The 20,087-nt window shown below is 39.9% G+C and overlaps 1 protein-coding gene across 4 annotated transcripts in view; it reads right to left on the minus strand.

The window, feature by feature from the left end:
* elovl2 (ELOVL fatty acid elongase 2) overlaps positions 1–20,087 on the minus strand; it is a 129,080-nt gene that overhangs the window by 66,109 nt on the left and 42,884 nt on the right. For 2 of the 4 annotated variants that reach the window (XM_073023895.1, XM_073023894.1), the window contains exons 2-3: positions 19,792–19,840; positions 15,081–15,144 (exon numbers count right to left, since the gene is read on the minus strand). In XM_073023895.1, coding sequence (XP_072879996.1) covers positions 15,081–15,144; positions 19,792–19,840 — 113 coding nt within the window. The remainder of the gene's footprint in view (positions 1–15,080; positions 15,145–19,791; positions 19,841–20,087) is intronic. The other 2 variants (XM_073023897.1, XM_073023896.1) reach the window with 1 other exon arrangement.

The following is a 20,087-nucleotide window of genomic DNA, read 5'->3' on the forward strand; positions in this document are numbered from 1 at the left end:
TTCCACTATTAAAATGTATTGCATTGTACTGCTACCACAAAGACAACACATTTCACAACATATATATGCCGGTGATATTCAACTTGATTCTGAGTTAGTGTCTGAGTGCAACAAGCTCATTTGGACTGATCACGACAGACAATCAGCATCACTACAAAATTCAACCAAATAACTTTGACATTCAATGGCATTAACATCATTGAAAACTCCACCACCAATATCCAAAGGGCAGCCTTTTTGAGAAGGTAACTAGACCAGGCACGAAGGGTCACGCCCCGAAACGTTGACTGTACTTCTTCCTATAGATGCTGCCTGGCCTGCTGCGTTCCACCAGCATTTTGTGTGTGTTGACACTCCAGTCATACTGTATCATGACTTGGACATGGATAATGAGCCCAAATTTAGCATCTCCCTACCATTAGTTCTGACAAAGGATCACAGACTGAAAATGATGACAGCTTCTTCTTGCCTGACCAGCTGAATGTTACCAGCATTCTGTTTTTACTTCAGACTTATAGTATCTGCAGTTTTTAAATTTTATTTTCCTACCTAACATCACTATGGATATACCAATCAATGGTTCTAGACAACAGTTCTTCAAATCCTTCTCAATGACATGTAGGAGTGGCTAACAAATGCCCACCTTGTATGAATTAATTAAAAAACAAACTACCAAAGCACTTTGAGGTTTACGCATCTTTCAAACTATGCACATTGGGGCAACACATGTTGAAGTATGAATGCAGTGACAAAGACATTCTTGTGGGACAACAAGGAACTTAAAAATATAATTATTTTAAACTTTACAGCATTTCTTCAGCTATATCATCAGTAAAATTAGCTTAAGTATGAATGGTATACAATTCATCTAAATAATATTAGCAACCACAATCATTTTATACTACTGGACATCCAGTTATCTAGCAAACTGGGCCTAGTACTTAAAACAGACAAATGCTTCAGCCGCCCAAAAGTAACAAGAAATAGTGCATAAATATTTTGAGCTTTATTTTACTACAGTTTATTACCTTTCTCTAAAGAATATATTTTTATATTTTTATGGAGAAGGATAGGACTGGACCCAGAGTAGAGATTTTTGATTGGAGAAAGGTTAACTTTGAGGAGATGTGAAAGGATTTAGAAGGAGTGGATTTGGACAATTTGTTTTATGGGAAGGATGCAATAGAGAAATGGAAGTCATTTAAAGGTGAAATTTTGAGGGTCTGGAATCTTTATGTTCCTGTTAGGTTGAAAGGAAAGGTTAAAAGTTTGAGAGAGCCATGGTTTTCGAGGGATATTGGAAACTTGGTTGGAAAAAGAGGGTGATCTACAATAAATATAGGTATCATGGAGTAAATGAGGTGCTCGAGGAATGTAAAGAAAGTAAAAAAGAATCTTAAGAAAGAAATTAGGAAAGCTAAAAGAAGATATGAGGTTGCTTTGGCAAGTAAGATGAAAATAAATCCGAAGGGTTTCTTCAGCTATATTAATAGCACAAGGACAGTGAGTGATAAAATTGGTCCCTTAGAGAATCAGAGTGGACAGCTATGTGCGGAGCCAAAAGAGATGGGGGAGATTTTGAACAATTTCTTTTCTTCGGTATTCACTAAGGAGAAGGATGTTGAATTGTGTAAAGTAAGGGAAACAAGTAGGGTAGTTATGGAAACTATGACAATTAAAGAAGAGGAAGTACTGGCACTTTTAAAGAATATAAAAGTGGATAAATCTCCTGATCCTGACAGGATATTCCCTAGGACCTTGAGGGAGGTTAGTGTAGAAATAGCAGGGGCTCTGACAGAAATATTTCAAATGGGGATAGTGCCGGAGGATTGGTGTATCACTCATGTGGTTCCATTGTTTAAAAAGGGTTCTAAGAGTAAACCTAGCAATTATAGGCCTGTCAGTTTGACGTCAGTGGTGGGTAAATTAATGGAAAGTATTCTTAGAGATGGTATATATAATTATCTCGATAGACAGAGTCTGATTAGGAACAGTCAACATGGATTTGTGCGTGGAAGGACATGTTTGACAAATCTTATTGAACTTTTTGAAGAGGTTACGAGGAAAGTTGATGAGGGTAAAGCAGTGGATGTTGTCTATATGGACTTCAGTAAGGCCTTTGACAAGGTTCCACATGGAAGGTTCAATTGTTAGGTATTAATACTGAAGTAGTAAAATGGATTCAACAGTGGCTGGATGGGAGATGCCAGAGAGTAGTGGTGGATAACTGTCAGGTTGGTGGCTGGTGACTAGTGGTGTGCCTCAGGGATCTGTACTGGGTCCAATGTTGTTTGTCATATACATTAATGATCTGGATGATGGGGTGGTAAATTGGATTAGTAAGTATGCAGATGATACTAAGGAAGGCGGCATTGTGGATAATGATGTAGGTTTTCAAAGCTTGCAGAGAGATTTAGGCCAGTTAGAAGAGTGGGCTGAAAGATGGCAGATGAAGTTTAATGCTGATAAGTGTGAGGTGCTACATTTTGGTAGGAATAATCCAAATAGGACATGCATGGTAAATGGTAGGTAGGGCATTGAAGAATGCAGTAGAACAGAGTGATCTAGGAATAATGGTGCATAGTTCCCTGAAGGTGGAATCTCATGTGGATAGGGTGGTGAAGAAAGCTTTTGGTATGTTGGCCTTTATAATTCAGAGCATTGAGTTGGGATGTAATGTTAAAATTGTACAAGGCATTGGTAAGGCCAAATTTGGAGTATTGTGTACAGTTCTGGTCACCGAATTATAGGAAAGATGTCAACAAAATAGAGAGAGTACAGAGAAGATTTACTAGAATGTTACCTGAGTTTCAGCACCTATGTTACAGGGAAAGATTGAACAAGTTAGGTTTTTATTCTTTGGGGCATAGAAGGTTGAGGGGGGTCTTGATAGAATTATTTAAAATTATGAGGGGGATAGATAGAGTTGACGTGGATAGGCATTTTCCATTGAGAGTAGGGAAGATTCAAACAAGAGGACATGAGTTGAGACTTAGGGGGCAAAATTTTAAGGGTAACATGAGGGGGAATTTCTTTACTCAGAGAGTGGTAGCTGTGTGGAATAAGCTTCCAGTTGAAGTGGTAGAGGCAGGTTTGGTATTGTCATTTAAAGCAAAATTAGATAGGTATATGGACAGGAAAGAAATGGAGGGTTATGGGCTGAGTGCGGGTCAGTGGGATTAGGTGAGAGTAAGCATTCGGCACGGACTAGAAGGGCTGAGATGGCTTGTTTCTGTGCTGTAATTGTTATATGGTTATATGGTCTTCAACTTTTTGAGGCTTGTACTAATTGCTCTGATGCAGGCAAGTGGAGAGAATTCCATCACACTCCTGACTTATGCTTTATAGATGAAGAAACATTAACTCTATTTCTTTCTCCACTGATGCAGCCTGATTTGCTGAATATTTCCAACACTTTCTATTTTTATTTCAGTGGTGGAGGTAGATTACAGGCATTTAAACGGCTCTTAGGTAGGCACATGATTATGTACAGAAAATGGGGAAGGCATGGAGAGATATGATCAATGTGCAGAAAGTATTAGTTTAATTAGGCATCATTAGCTTAATTAGTTCAGCATGATATCACATGGTGAAGTCCATAAGACCATAAGACATAGGAGCAGAATTAGGACATCTGGCCCATTGAGTCATTCAATCATGGTTGATCCTTTTTTTTCCCACCTCCTCTTCAACCCCAGTTCCCGTTCTTCTCCCCATAACCTTTGATGCCTTGTGCAATCAAGAACCTATCAATCTCTGCCTTTAATACTCTCAATAACCTTGCCTCCATAGCTGCATGTGGCAACAAATTGCTCAAATTCACCACCCTTTGGCTAACGAAATTACTCCGCATCTCTGTTTTGAAAGGGCGCCCCTTTATCTTGAGGCTGTGCCCTCTTGTCCTAGACTCTCCCTCCTTTCTATATCTACTCTGTCTAGGCCTTTCGACATTCGAAAGGTTGCAATGAGATCCCCCTCATCCTTCTGAATTTCAGCGGGTACAGACCCAGAGCCATCAAACGTTCCTTGGATCCTTTCATTCCTGGAATCATCCTTGTGAACCTCCTCTGGCCCATCTCCAATGCCAGCACAACTTTTCAACGATGAGGGGCCCAAAACTGTTCACAATACTGAAGTACCCAATAAAGCCTCAGCATCACATCCTTGCTCTTATATTCTAGACCTCTTAAAATGAACACTAACATGGCATTTGCCTTCCTCACCACTGACTCAACCTGCAAGTTAACTTTCAGGGTGTTTTGCACAAGGACTCCCAAGTCCCTCTGCTTCTGAGATTCTTGGACTTTCTCCTCATTTAGAAAATAGTCCGCACATTTATTTCTACTACCAAAGTGCATGGCCATGCATTTTTCCAGCTGAAGGGCCTGTTCCTATGCTGTATGGTTCTATATTCTATGATAAAGAGCCTGTCATTTAAAACACAGAGAGTAGTTTCTACCCCAGACAGCTATAAAGACTAGATCTGCAATCTGGTCATCTCTGAGGCTGAGGTACGCAGATGTTTCAAACGAGTGGATAGTCGCAAGGCTGTGAGACTGGACAGCATCCCAAGACGAGTACTCAGGATGTGCACAGCACAACTGGCAGGTGTGTTCACTGACATTTTTAATCTCTCCCTCTCCCAGTGTAGAGTGCCCTCCTGCTTCAAATTATCCATCATTGCCCCTGTACCACAAAAGACCAAGGTAACATGCCTGAATGACTGGTGTCCTGTCGCACTCACCTCAATAATAAGCAAATGCTTTGAGAGGCAGTTCAAGGATTACATCTGCATCTTGCTACCACCCATACTGGATCCCCTACAATTCGCTTACCAACACAACTGATCGACAGATGATGCAATAGCCACTGCTCTACATACCATCCTTACACATCTGGAGAAGAAGGAAGCTTATGTAGGAATGCTGTTCTTGGACTACAGTTCAGCATTCAAAACCATAATTCCATCCAGGCTCGACAAGAAGCTCAGAGACCTCGGCATTGACCTCGCCTTGTGCAGTTGGATCCTGGACACCCTGTCAGATCACCTGCAGGTGGTAAGAGTGGGCTCCCTCACCTCCACCCCTCTGGATCTCAATACAAGAGCCCTTCCTTTACTCTCTGTATACCCATGACTGTGTCGTCATCCACAGCTCTAATTTACTAAATTAAATTTACCAATGACACTACATTGCTTGGCCTTATCTCAAGCAATAACAAGGTGGTCTACTGGGAAGAAATCATTTCTCTGACACAGTGGTGTCAAGAAAACAACCTCTGCCTCAATGCCGCAACAACAAAGGAGCTGGTTGTGGATTACAGGAAGAAATGGAGATGGGCTAACCCTTATTGATATCAATGGTTCTGGGGTTGAGAGGGTGAACAGCTTCAAGTTCCTCAGCATCCACATCACCGAGGACCTCACGTGGTCTGTACACATCAGCTGTGTGGTGAAAAGGCACAACAGCAGCTCTTTCACCTCAGACAGTTGAGAAAGTTTGGCATGGGCCCCCAAATCTTGAGGACTTTCTACAGGGGCACAGTTGAGAGCATTCTGACTGGTTGCATCACTGCCTGGTATGGGAACTGTACTTCCTTTAATTGCAGAACTCTGCAGAGAGTGATTCAGCACATTTACAAAGACAGGTGTGTAAAAAGGGCCCGTACGATCATTGGAGACCCAATTCACCCCGACCACTATCTATTCCAGCTGCTACCATCCGGTAAAGATCTTTACTCCTCATGTATGTGAAGGATGTAAGAAATAAAGACAATTTGATTCAATCAAAGCATTTAAGATAATTTTTTTGAATAATCAGGGAAATTGAGGGCTATAGAGAATTATCTCAGAAGAGGAATTGAGAGCAGTTTCATTCAGCCATTATTTTATTGAATGGTACAGCATGCTGAGGACTCTGTGTCCCATTTAGCAGTGTTTTCTCTATGAATGCACTCTGTCCTAGTATTCAAAAACAGGTCTTGTGTATTAGGAATCTCAGCATTGACATTAGACCAGAATGTCAACTGTATGAAAAGTGTTCCCTAAACAGGGATAAATATTTCCAGCACTATATTAGGAATATTCCAAAACTTGCAGTGATAGATGGGAGGTTATTTCCACATCCTATGTGCAACAAGCTCTAAAATAAATACTTTGAACTTTGAAAAACATGGTGCGGACAGTTCAGTTATTGTTTTCTGCTGCTGAATCATGGAAACATAAAAACATTTGAAATAGAACCAAGAGGTTATGATTCTTTATGTCTGCAACATCATTCAATGCCAATCTTTTACCTCAGCACTATTTTCCTGCACTGAATCCATCTTGCTTGATTCCATCAATGTATCTCTGTTTTGCATATACTCAGCAACTGGATGGAGAATTCCAGATTCATAGAAAACATAGAAAAACATAAAAAAAACTTACAGCACAATACAGGACCTTTGGCCCACAAAGTTGTGCCAAACATGTCCCTACCTTAGAAATTACTAGGCTTACCCATAGCCCTCTATTTTTCTAAGCTCCACGTACCTATCTAAAAGTCCCTTAAAAGACCCTATCGCATCTGCATCCACCACCGTTGCCGGCAGCCCATTCCACGCACTCAGCACTCTCTGAGTAAAAAGCTTACCCCTGACATCAGCTCTGTACCTACTCCCCAGCACCTTAAACCTGTGCCCTCTTGTGGCAACCATTTCAGCCCTGGGAAAAAGCCTCTGACTATCCACAAAATCAATGTTTCACATCATCTTATACATCTCTACCAGGTTACCTCTCATCCTCCATCACTCCAAGGAGAAAAGGCTGAGTTCACTCAACCTATTTTCATAAAGCATGCTCCCCAATCCAGGGTGAAAAAATATCCTTTTAAGCTATTCTCAATTATTGTTATTGTTGAAACTATGCTGCTTAGTCCTAGACTGGGGAAATATCAACTCCTCCATGACCCTATCAAATTGCTTAAGTGGTTTGTACATTTCAGTGAATTTATCTCTTCTGCTAACTTCAAGAGAGCATGGGCCCCACCTTCTGAAAGTCTCCTCATACTGTAGTGGTGCTTGTGTTATTACTTTTGGAGTGAAGGACGTAACCTTTATTCAGTTTTAGAACAGCTTAGTTTCCACTCCAGCCTTTTTTGTTTCTACAGATGGAATTCATCTGGATGCACTAATACCCCAGAAACTTAGACACAACTTAGTCCAGCCATATAGGTACTCGATGGTTAACTTGGACATGCCGGATGGAAGGGGCTGTTTCAAATCTGTATGATTCTGTGACATCATGATCCGAGTTATTCTTGTGATAGAATTATCAGCCAATATCATCTAAACCAACAGTTTTCAGTATCTGAATACAAATTGGGAATTAGAGGTTAAACAGCTCTTATCTTGCTATGTATTTAGATCATACACCTCCACAACATCCAGACTACTTTGCTGTGAACCACTTAATACCCTCAGGTAAAAACAATTAATGGAACTCTGACTTAAACATTTGAATTGACTCAGCATTTACAGGCGTTTGTGCTCAATAATTTGGCACGCACTTGGATTTAGGCAGGAATAACATACTCATTCTGCGACAGATCAACTTCATGCCTCTGGTTCATAAGAGAAATGGTGACCAAACTACGTTATCTACAGATTAAATTGTTCCACACTATGCAGGCCATGTGATTGAAATATTTAAATATCTACTCTTACTACTCTCCTCCAGGCAATATGCTCTGACCCCAGGGTTAGATAGATAGATAGATAGATAGATAGATAGATAGATAGATAGATACTTTATTCATCCCCATGGGGAAATTCAACTTTTTTTCCAATGTCCCATACACTTGTTGTAGCAAAACTAATAACATACAATACTTAACTCAGTAAAAAATATGATATGCATCTAAATCACTATCTCAAAAAGCATTAATAATAGCTTTTAAAAAGTTCTTAAGTCCTGGCGGTTGAATTGTAAAGCCTAATGGCATTGGGGAGTATTGACCTCTTCATCCTGTCTGAGGAGCATTGCATCGATAGTAACCTGTCGCTGAAACTGCTTCTCTGTCTCTGGATGGTGCTATGTAGAGGATGTTCAGAGTTTTCCATAATTGACCGTAGCCTACTCAGCGCCCTTCGCTCAGCTACCGATGTTAAACTCTCCAGTACTTTGCCCACGACAGAGCCCGCCTTCCTTACCAGCTTATTAAGACGTGAGGCATCCCTCTTCTTAATGCTTCCTCCCCAAAACGCCACCACAAAGAAGAGGGCGCTCTCCACAACTGACCTATAGAACATCTTCAGCATCTCACTACAGACATTGAATGACGCCAACCTTCTAAGGAAGTACAGTCGACTCTGTGCCTTCCTGCACAAGGCATCTGTGTTGGCAGTCCAGTCTAGCTTCTCGTCTAACTGTACTCCCAGATACTTGTAGGTCTTAACCTGCTCCACAAATTCTCCATTAATGATCACTGGCTCCATATGAGGCCTAGATCTCCTAAAGTCCACCACCATCTCCTTGGTCTTGGTGATATTGAGACGCAGGTAGTTATCTGCAATAATTCAGCAAGACTCCTTCCTTAGCACCTCTTGACCAATAAACTCCATTAGCTAAATAAACAAGAGCAAAAAATGCACTGGGACTGTACTGCATGATTCCCCCATATCAGCACTGGATTAAAAAAATACATTTTTTAATGATTGTGTTCTTTCTTGCAAAAATTGCATAATATTTTTTCTTGTGAATACTGCATATACTGCTTGCTATGCGCTGATGCTGTATTAACTACATTTTTGTTGCTACTCTACATACATATGATGTACGGAAAGTCTCCGGGTTATGTACGAGTTCAGTTCCCAAGTCCATCTTTAAGTCGGATTTGTACGTAAGTCGGAACAAGTACATCCGGTATTATTTAGCATCAGTTAGTCAAACGTTTGTCTTAGCATATAGTATATATTTTACCTTTCTATGCATATAAAACACTTAAGAAACGTATTTATTCCATTAACTAAACCACTGTGTTGCTTAGTAATAATTGTAGCTTTCATCGGGGCAGGGCCTTTCACATGCTCCATTATTCTCACTTTATCCTTTAAAATTGTTCTGATTGTTGACCGACTGTAACCTAACGCTTTTCCAATGACCGATGGCGTTTCAACTGTTTCCAAACACTTTATTATTTCCACTTTATTTTCAATCACGATCACTTCCCATCAATGGAACAGAAACACTGCGGGCAGCGGGTCCCGAGCTCTGCCGGCTCCTGAGGTCCACCGCACTGAATTCCCTGGGTCCTAAACTCCACCGCACTGAGCCAGGTTAAATGGGACAACTGGGGGCTGTGCTGGGTTTGGGTATTTGATCTTCCACAATATTCCGCATGGGAATTTAAACTGGAGGTGGCTGTGTTTTTTTTTACGAGGTCGAGTTGCGCGCTTGACATCAACCTGGCATGGATGGTATGGGAGTCACTGGATCGACATCAACCCGGCACGGGAGCGGTCTGTCATTGGATTGAACTTGTTCTTGAGCCCAGCGCTGAACTCACTACACCACTGGCTGACCGGAACGGGGGGGTGGGGGGGGGTGGTGGAGTCAGGGTGAATCTTGCTAAGAAAAATTTAAGCCAAATACAAAGTTACACACTCAACACAGTGTCAACGGCAATGACTTAAAATGGCGGACAGCGTAGCGATCCGACTTAAAATGGCAGATGGCATTCTCCTTCCTCGGTTCGTAAGTACGAGTTGTCCGTAAGTCGGACGTTCATAACTCGGGGACTACCTGTACATATGACAATAAATTCTGACTGTGAAAATCTTCGAAAAATCATCTATGGGTCAAAATCCTGGAACTTCCCACATGTCAGCATTATGAAAGTACCTTCACCACTGGTTCAAGAGAGCCTAACAAAAGGGCCCTTTTAAGAGACACTTAGGAACCCTGCCATGATGACCTGACAACGACACTGACAGAATCAGAATCAGGTTTAATATCACCGACGTATGTTGTGATTGAATAATAATTCACGATATATGAACAAGACATCCATGAATGAATACAAAATACATTCCAATCCATTGTTCTGATGCTCTAGCGATTTATATTTTTACTCAAATCTACTACTGTTGATATTCACCAGATTAATCCTACATGGTCTGTCTATACACCATGGGAATGTGCCTGATAACTGCATTATAAGATTACCATGCATTGAGCACCTGGCAAGCGACCCTAAGAGCAAAACATCATAATGATACAAATATATTTAAAAACCTCTCCACTACACCAAAACAGTGGTAGCCACAGTGTTTTTATCCACCGGCAGCGCCATTCTGAGGAGCTGACAACCTGCTGCTCCAGACGGCACTTACAATTGGCATATTTACAGAGCCTCCTGCTGTCAAGAGAAGATGAGCAGAGTTACCCTTTAATTGTCTTGCAGATGTAATGAAAAAAAAACAACTTTAATTTATATCTTATATTTCCAAAGTTGGAAAAGAAGAATCCTTTTGAATGAGGAGTAATACAGCTCCTGTACGAAAGGATTGAACGACAAGACTGTTTTGAGCCAGAGAAAACAATCATTATTTGGGAATATTTTGACTAATTATTTGTGCATCACATACCAATCTGATGGTTACCTAAAATACCAGACCCTTGACTGCCCTGGTGTATGAACAATGCCATCTCTAATATCCCTCACTCCTTACAGCTGCCTGCAACATTCATATATATTATATATACATTGAACTTCAACCAATGTATGAAGTTCCAAGAAACTTCCTGCTTTTTTATTGCTATACTGTTTTAATGTTCCCCAATCTTTTCCCTCAGCTGTGTTCAGGTCACTCAGAAGCTGATCTTGTCTTCCTGCAGGTTGTGGAATTTCAGAACACATTTCTCCAGTTTAAAATTTTGTGGGCAACATTTAACGTGACTGAGCTGATGAGGGCTCCAAAACCTTACATACCAACCACCGGACCTGCCCTAGGAAATACAACCACTTCTACAGCACCTTCACCCCCACATCTGATGCTCAATATAGCCTTCATCTCTAGACTATTAAATGCAAGGTTTTAATGTTCATGGTGTGGAACTGGTTCAGCTGTTCAGTGATCAGGTAAGGCACTGTCTGTAAACCTCTGCCAAAACTAGAAACTTACCTCTTCTTTCCTACAGAAACTTTCTTCTCCCAGTATTTGAGACATGTGACACAGAGATGCATGTTATTGTCCTGACGTGCTGACATCTTAGAGTTATTTAGAAAGATGCTTTACCGAATTACTGGACTGGGGTTTGCACTTCAGATGTATGGAGAAGGCAAGTATTCCAGTCAGTGAGCAGAGGAGAAAGTAAACAGATTGCTTTGCCCCAGATAACTGAGCTTTGCAGGTATTATGCAGGTTGTAGCCATCCATAACAATCCCACCCTGTGTTTTTAGAAACAAAAGAAGAGCTGTGTGGAGTCAAAAGTTCAGCCACTGCCATTGAGTGCTCAGCCTTTGACTTACTTGGTTGTTTACCATATTGGGCTGAAGGTTCGGTTTCCACGTTGCAAGACAAAGGATATGAAGGCACCAGAAGTGTAAAATCATTTGGTTCCCTGAATTCCAGATGTGAGGAGAGACAGTCCTTTGACCAAATCTAGCACAACTGGAGCCTAATGAAACTGAAATTGACAAGCAGCAAGAAGAAAGCTCTCCATTATTTGGTGTCTTGCCCTGCACAAAAGAAGGATAGTTGTGCTTGTTGGAGGTTAACTATCTCAGATCCAGGGCAGTACTATGGAAAACAAAAATCAAAAACAGGATATACTGAATATGTTCAGCAGGTCTTGGGACATATGTATATTATGAGGAAGAGTTAAGTGGACAAATCCTCAGGGCCTGACCAAGGGCACCCCTGAACTTTATGGGAAGCTAGGGATGTTGTCTATATGAACCTTAGTAAAGCCTTTGACAAGGTCCCACAAGACAGGCATGAAAATTAGGTTTCCAGGGGAACTAGTGAGGGTGGATTCAGAATCCGCTCGATGATAAGAAGCAGAAGGTGATTGTCTAATTTGATTCTCTGACTGTAGGCCTGTGACTAGTGGGGTGCCACAGGGGCTCTGATAGGTGTTATGGAACAGAGGGACCTGAGCGTACAATTGCACAGTTCACTAAAGACAGTCATTCAAGGAGACAGGGTGGTGAAGAAGGTGCTTACCATACTGACCCTCATCAGTCATGGCATCATTTAGGAATAGGGACATTATGTGCTATTACACAGGTTGTTTGCGGTATCACACATGGAGCACTGTGTACCAGTTTTGGTCACCCTATTATAAGAAAGACATTGTCAAGCTGGAGAGGGTGCAGAGGAGATTTAAAAGGATGCTGCCTGGACTAGTGGGCTTGAGATACAGAGAGAGGTTGGCCATGCTGGATCTTTATTCCTTTGCACATAGATGACCTCATAGAATTCTAGATGATCATGAGAGATATGGATAAACTGGACAGACTTGGTCTTTTCTCCAGGGTGGAGTCCAAAACTAGAGGGCGCAGATACAAGTTAAGAGCAGGGACATTTAAAAGGGACCTGAGAATTAATTTCTTTACATAAAGGGTGAGTACACTTCCAGAGGAAGTGGTTACAATTGCAACATTTAAGACACATTTGGATATGTACATGGAGAGTAAAGGGCTGAATGTGTGCAACTTGGGACTAGCAAGGAGGATGCTTGGTCAGCGTGCACCAATTAGGCCAAAGGGCCTGTTTTCATGATCTATGACAGTATAATGTGCCTCAGGGATCTGTACGGGGTCCAATGTTGTTTGTCATATACATTAATGAGCTGGATGATGAGGTGGTAAATTGGATTAGTAAGTATGCAGTCTATACTAAGGTAGGTGGCATTGTGGATAATGAAGTAGGTTTTCAAAGCTTGCAGAGAGATTTAGGCCAGTTAGAAGAGTGGGCTGAACGATGGCAGATGGAGTTTAATGCTGATAAGTGTGAGGTGCTACATTTTGGTAGGAATAATCAAAATAGGACATACATGGTAAATGGTAGGGCATTGAAGAATGCAGTAGAACAGAGTGATCTAGGAATAATGGTGCATAGTTCCCTGAAGGTGGAATCTCATGTGGATAGGGTGGTGAAGAAAGCTTTTGGTATGTTGGCCTTTGTAAATCAGAGCATTGAGTATAGGAGTTGGGATGTAATGTTAAAATTGTACAAGGCATTGATAAGGCTGAATTTGGAGTATTGTGTACAGTTCTGGTCACCGAATTATAGGAAAGATGTCAACAAAATAGAGAAAGTACAGAGAAGATTTACTAGAATGTTACCTGGGTTTCAGCACCTAAGTTACAGAGAAAGGTTGAACAAGTTAGGTCTTTATTCTTTGGAGCGCAGAAGGTTAAGGGGGGACTTGATAGTGGTATTTAAAATTATGAGGGGGATGGATAGAGTTGACGTGGATAAGCTTTTTTCCATTGAGAGTAGGGGAGATTCAAACAAAAGGACATGAGTTGAGAGTTAGGGGGCAAAATTTTAAGGGTAACATGAGGGGGAATTTCTTTACTCAAGAGAGTGGTAGCTGTGTGGAATGAGCTTCCAGTAGAAATGATAGAGGCAGGTTCGGTATTGTCATTTAAAGTAAAATTGGATAGGTATATGGACTGGAAAGGAATGGAGGGTTATGGGCTGAGTGCAGTGGGACTAGGTGAGAGTAAGCGTTCGGCACGGACTAGAAGGGCTGAGGTGGCCTGTTTCCATGCTGTAATTGTTAAATGGTTATATAATGTCTGTGGAGACAGAAACAAAGTTAACTTTTCATGTTTGAAATCTTTCATCAGAACTGGGAAAAGTAAGACCCCAAGTAGATTGAAAATTGCAGAGAAGGGGAGGGGTGGAGAAAATGGAGGGGTTGTCTGTGATAGAGTGGAGTCCAAGAGAGACTGAATAATTCAATTGGTAGTGCTGGTGTTGACAAAAAAGTGGAGAAGCACTGCAGAGGTTCTTTGTCCCAATCATCTTCAGCTTTCTTTCCATAACTAGGTCAGAAGTGGCCCAAATCCAAATCAACTCATAATTCATGGCATGAACACAGGTGCAGCTAAACGACATACAGATGAAGGCTGAAAAGAAGATTCCTCTGCCATAGAAGATTATTCTTAACAAGTGAGATTCTAACTACCTATCTGTGAGATCTAACCACCATCACTGAGCATTCCATCAAGTCAAATGAAGATAAGGTGGAATTTCTTTAGCTAGAGTGGTAAATCTGTGGAATTCATTGGTACATGTGGCTGTGGAGGCCAAGTCATTGGGTATTTTTAAGGCTGAGGTTGATAGATTCTTGATTAGTCAGGGCATGAAGGAATACGGGGAGAAGGCAGGAGATTAGGGCTCAGAGGGAAAATGGAACTGCCCTGGTGAAATGCTGGAGTAGACTTGATGGGCCAAATGGTCTAATTCTGCTCCAATATTTTATGGTCTAAATCAAGTTTATTGTCAAGTACATAGCACAGTGAAGTACAAGTACAGTGAAAAACTTGCTTGCTGATGCATCATAGGTTCAAACAACATAAAGAACATAAGTTATACATATTATATTAGACAATGAAAATCAAAAAATATTGTGCAAAACATTAGAGCAAATCAAAAACATAATCAAAGACAAGTCCATAGTAATACAAGAGGCAAAGCCTGATAGTTGTAGAATGTAGCTGTACTTGCATTTGGTGATGTGGGACTTCCCATCATCAACACCCTGATCGAATTGAGGTTGAACTAGACCAAACACACAAATACTGCAGTCATTACCGTGGGTCAGGGGCTGGGTATCCTGACCCAGCTCTTGCCTCCCTGAAGTCTTTCCAGCATTTACAATAACTTAAGCACCTTTGTTCCACAGAAGTCTAAGTCAGTTAAATACAAAACAAAATCTTGCATCTTAGTCAATGTAGAGATCCACTTCAGTATATATAATTCATACACACAAATTCTACTTGCATCTCTGAAAATCCTCATTCATATTTCATACCAAGTCTCCTACACACTACCAGAATTCATTCCGATAATACTGACTTACCTCTAATTCCAAACAAGTAGTCCACAAAGGAATTCACATGTTTGTCGAAGGTTTTGATATGGTTCTGGAAGAAATATTTACAACACCTTATAAATGAGATTTCAAGTCTAAATTTAAAACTTAGACAAAATGAAATGAAGCCGCAATATTCAATATTTTAACATTAACAGTAAAATTAATTTCCAGTGCAACTCTAATCCATGGCCCGATTAACCAACTAGCTCTGTGGACCCTAAATGTTAGAATTATATTTAATCATAATGACATTAGCAATTATGTGCAACTTATGAAGAGTTGTTTAGTATTCTGTGAATGGGAATCCCAGCAGAAATAAATATTCAGCTATGGCCAATCTAAGACATAAGAACACAGTTAATTGCAAGTGAGAGATAGCCATCCTGTTAGTTAGGACACTGAAAAAGTCTTTCTTGTAAATCCATAATCTACCTTACTTGGTCTTGACAATCTCAAACTGTGAACAACAATTGGTGTCACGGTTCAGTGTCCCAAGGTCCAAGAATTCATAGTCAGCAGTGAACTGGGCAGTGATCTCCAAAGAAAAGTCATGCTAAACATCTATTTTTCTCCCATTCTGAACTTGTCACCCGAAATCACTTATGGTGGGTCCTGTCCAGTGCCTTGGCCTTCTGCAATCTCTGGGAGTGAATGGGGAGGCCAGTCAGAGTTAGCCCTATGCACAAGTGCTGAGTATAAAGGTGGAAAGTAGAGCCTGGGGTGGGGGGGGGGGGGGGGTCATCCAGAACTCTAAAAAATTTCAAAATGTCAGAAATATTTTGAAGTTATAAACGCCATTCAAACAGTTAACATTTTTAAAAGCATTTATTTTATTTAACATAATAAAACCTAGAATGGTTAAAATATTAAAAATACATGGATAATTACATTCAAAGATTTTAAGTCAATCATTACCATAGTCCCGCATTGTCATTCCTCTCCTATGGAGAGTTTTTCATTGAATCCTATAGAATTCACATTTATCATAAAAACAAAACATTTTTATCTTGAGAAGAAAGATAAAAATTAAACATTATAATCAAAATGGTAAGAGATTTCAGAGCTTGTGATACAGAGCTTGTGTGTCTTGAGTAGATTATTTTCAAGTAGTATGTGTAGCGAGTAAATTCAGACAGCTTACAGATGCTATTATTTATTGGCAGGACAATTGAAATAGTAAAGTACAGAGATAATTGTTCAAATATATAGGTCATAGATATAGGACATCTGGAATATGTATTGGCCTCCTTGTTTAAGGAAGGTTAATCCACTGGAAGCAATTCAGAGAAAGTTTCCCAGACAAATATGTGAAATTTGTGGGTTGTCTTATGCAGAAAGGTTGGACTTCCTCTGCTGGAATTTGTAAGAGTGAGAGTGAATTAGCATGGGGATGCTGGGGTCTTGACAGGCTGGATGTGGAGAAACTGCTTCTTCTTGTGACAGTATCTGCAACTAGGCCTTATTGTTTAAAAATAAGAGACTGTCCATCTAAGAGATTAAGTGAAATCTTTTCTGACATTACTCTTTGGAAATCTCTTCTTCAAAGTGCATGGGAAACAGTATTTTTAAGGGAAAGAAATATAGTCTTTTTTGTGTAATAGAAAAAAGTAGAGTTGTGTATAGAAAAAAATAGAGGGCTACGGGTAACCCTAGGTAATTTCTAAAGTATGTACATGTTCGTCACAGCATTGTGGGCCAAAGGGCAAGTATATATGCCATGACCTTATTAAATGACAGAATATATTCGAGGGGCTGAGTAGCCTGCACCTGCTTCTAATTCATCAGTTTGTGTCTCTCAAGATGTTTTTTCATGTCACAGCATGCATGATAGACTCTCCAAAGGCTGAAGGAGTAAAGAGGGAAAATTAGGTGAACCACTTCTGGTACCACTGTAAGATGGTGAAACATGCACTCTTTTAACTCTTTTAAGATTTATGGAAGTGCCTTAGGCAACCTTTATGAATAAACCACTTGACATGATACTTCAGGGTTATATCTTGAATTTTGTATCCAGCTCAAAGATGCATACAAGAGTTGATAGAGTTTTCAAACAAATTGCCTCAGTCAGTTGTCCAAGCAGTATCAATGATGTTACTGGACAGCCTAAAGGCTGGGACAGCCTTAAAAAAGAGAGCCTCAAATAACTTGTTAGATGACGCTGAAGGAACTTTTGTATACCTTTTCCATGAAACATGCTTTGTGTCTCACCGTAAAATCTGTCGCAATATACGATTTATCTGTTTTAGTTTGAAAACAATACTAATAATGGTTTTCCTGAAGGGGTATGATATCCTCAATATAGGAATTGATTGGTTACATCTCAGTGCACAGAGCTCTATTGAAAGCTTTCAAAATTTTCCTGTACAAAAACAGGCATTCCTTAAGCCTCTGCCCCCAACAGAAATGTTTCTAATCAGGCAAAGTGACTCAAAGCACAAAAATCATATACTTCAGATTTTGCAAACCTGAAACAAAAACAGCATGTTATCCAATATTTGTAGAGAATGAAACAAAGTTATGGTTTCAACAGTATTTCCCTCCACAGATGCAGTGTGACTTGCTGGGTATTATCAGCAGTTGTTGCTTTTTTATTGTGATTCACAATCTTCCAACATTCAATGATTAGGTTTATGACAATAAATTCCTAAATTTTAAACTATTGTCCTCATTTGAATATGTCACTAGACCAAACAATTTGCCTGTATCTGTTGCATCCAACCAATTTTCTTATCAAAAATTTCAGCTAGATCACTCCATATAAGGGGGGGAAATGCTATCTTTTTGGCAAAAGGGGCCTGCTATATGTGTTTGACTTTTTTGGATAGTAATTTTACTATCCAATTTTACTGTAGTAAATAGTAATTAGTAATTTACTATAGAAATTTTACTATAGGAAAAAATGCATTAACGTGCATGTTAAGTTTATGCTACTTAGGAAAAGTAAGATTGTAACAGATTGTAACAGCAGTTTGAACTCTTCGAATTCCATCATTTAATGACACAAATACAATCACAATTCACAGCAAAAATAAAGACAATTTTACTATGTCTGTCTCAATGCCTTCCTCTATAAATGGACCCTGGACTTCTTAACAGAAAGGCCACAGTCAGTCTCTAATCCCATTACGCTGAGCATGGGTGTTCTCCAGGGCTGTGTGTTCAGCCCGCTGCTGTTCACACTGCTGACACATGACTTTTTCAGGATTCAGATCAAGTTTGTAGATGACAACAGTGGTTGGCCTCATCAACAACAATGATGAGTTGGAGTATAGAGAGGAAGTGGAGTGGCTGGTGGACTGGTGTGAGAAAGGTTGAAACATCATGTTATTCATCTGGAAGTTTTTTTCAATATTAGAAACATCAAAAAGTAAATTCTCCTTCTGTTGGAATTGGGCCCATAGGGTACTTCTCAACTTCATATACAAGCTTAGAGAGGCAAGTTCTCAGAAGGCTTTCTGTCTTCATAGGGCCTCAGTGCTGAGCTCAATGTTGTTCTCACTAATAACCACACACAAAACTATTTGTGGTAACTTGGATAGTTTTCAGCATCTGGCGCTTTGGGTTACCTTCTGGCTTTTCAGCCTTCTTGGGATTAAGTCTGATTCCACCAGTTAACTATTGACCCAGAGTTATTTCCAAATTATTATGGAATTAGTTCATAAATGTCCAAAGGCCTTATTGTAATAGACAACAAGGATATACTCCTTCAAAACAACCACAAAACACAAAATGTCATTGAGTCTCTGTGTTTGCCTGGAGTATAAAAACCACTTCCATATCTTGTAACTTTTAAAGTGCAACTTCTAATGGCTACTTGACAGTCTGTTGTTACAGAACGTCCTCTTTATTACCAGTCAGAATTGGTGGTAAATAACAAACACAAAAAAGACCGCAGATGCTGTAAGTCCAAAGCAACACACACAAAATGCTAGAAGAACTCAGCAGGCCAGGCAGCATCTATGGAAATGAATGAATATCTGATGTTTTGGGCCAAGAGCCTTCATTTATAAACCTTTAAACAGCCGTCATAAGATTGTTAATTGTAAACATTCAATTTAAAAATAACAGCTGACAAATGAGACTGAATTTGACCAATCACAAATAATACCTCTAGCAGGCTCATAATCTGGTTTACTATAACCTCCCACTTTTATACTACCTCAGAGGGTCACTAGCTACTCTATAAACAAGTGAACAACAGGTTTTTAATAAATTTAACAGAAAGCTCTCTGGCACTTTGGAATGCTGCTACGATATAATGAAGACTTTGTGTTGGTTGTCAAAGATTCTGCTGGGCAATTCTCCAACTTGTAGACAAGTCCAAGTCTGGGATTAATTTGCACAAGGCAGTCCTTTCTGTCACAGATCATGTGGATAACAAAGGATTTCCCACCACGTGTCCCAGCATTGCTACTTAGAACTATACAAATGGCATGGCATTGGGAATTGCATTAAATTTGCTGCTATTAAACTGTTTGTTCAAGAATATGCAAATGCAGCCTTGAATAAATCCATCTTTAATATGATCTTGATCTGCAGAATGCAGTTTTCAAAGATGTTGTCTCACACTGAGCAAATTTTTAAAGCTATCATGCCAAGGAGAAGAAAATGTAGTAACTAATTTGTCCACTTGCCTCTTGATTTTCTAACTATTTAAAAATTTAACCTAAGTGGTTGCTTACAATGTACCTCATACCTTCAGCTCCAAGTGCAGCTTCAGAGGAGGCACAGAATACTTGTAGTGTCTGGTTAAATAAACAGAATTACAAGAAAATTAGTGCAATAAACCTGAAAGTAGACATTGCCTTTGATCGCTGAGATATTCTACACTGATGTATGGTGCACTCGAAAGTGCAGTGATTGCAGGAGGTAATGAAAAGATTATGGAAAGGTGAATACTTCAGTATGATGCAGTAGAAAAGTGCCAGACCAGAACAAGAATTTCATGTCAAGAATTTGTAGTTGATGGTTTGTTCGATTTCTATGTCATTT

The sequence above is a fragment of the Hemitrygon akajei genome, chromosome 20, assembly GCF_048418815.1.
Source record: "Hemitrygon akajei chromosome 20, sHemAka1.3, whole genome shotgun sequence".
NCBI lineage: Eukaryota > Metazoa > Chordata > Chondrichthyes > Myliobatiformes > Dasyatidae > Hemitrygon > Hemitrygon akajei.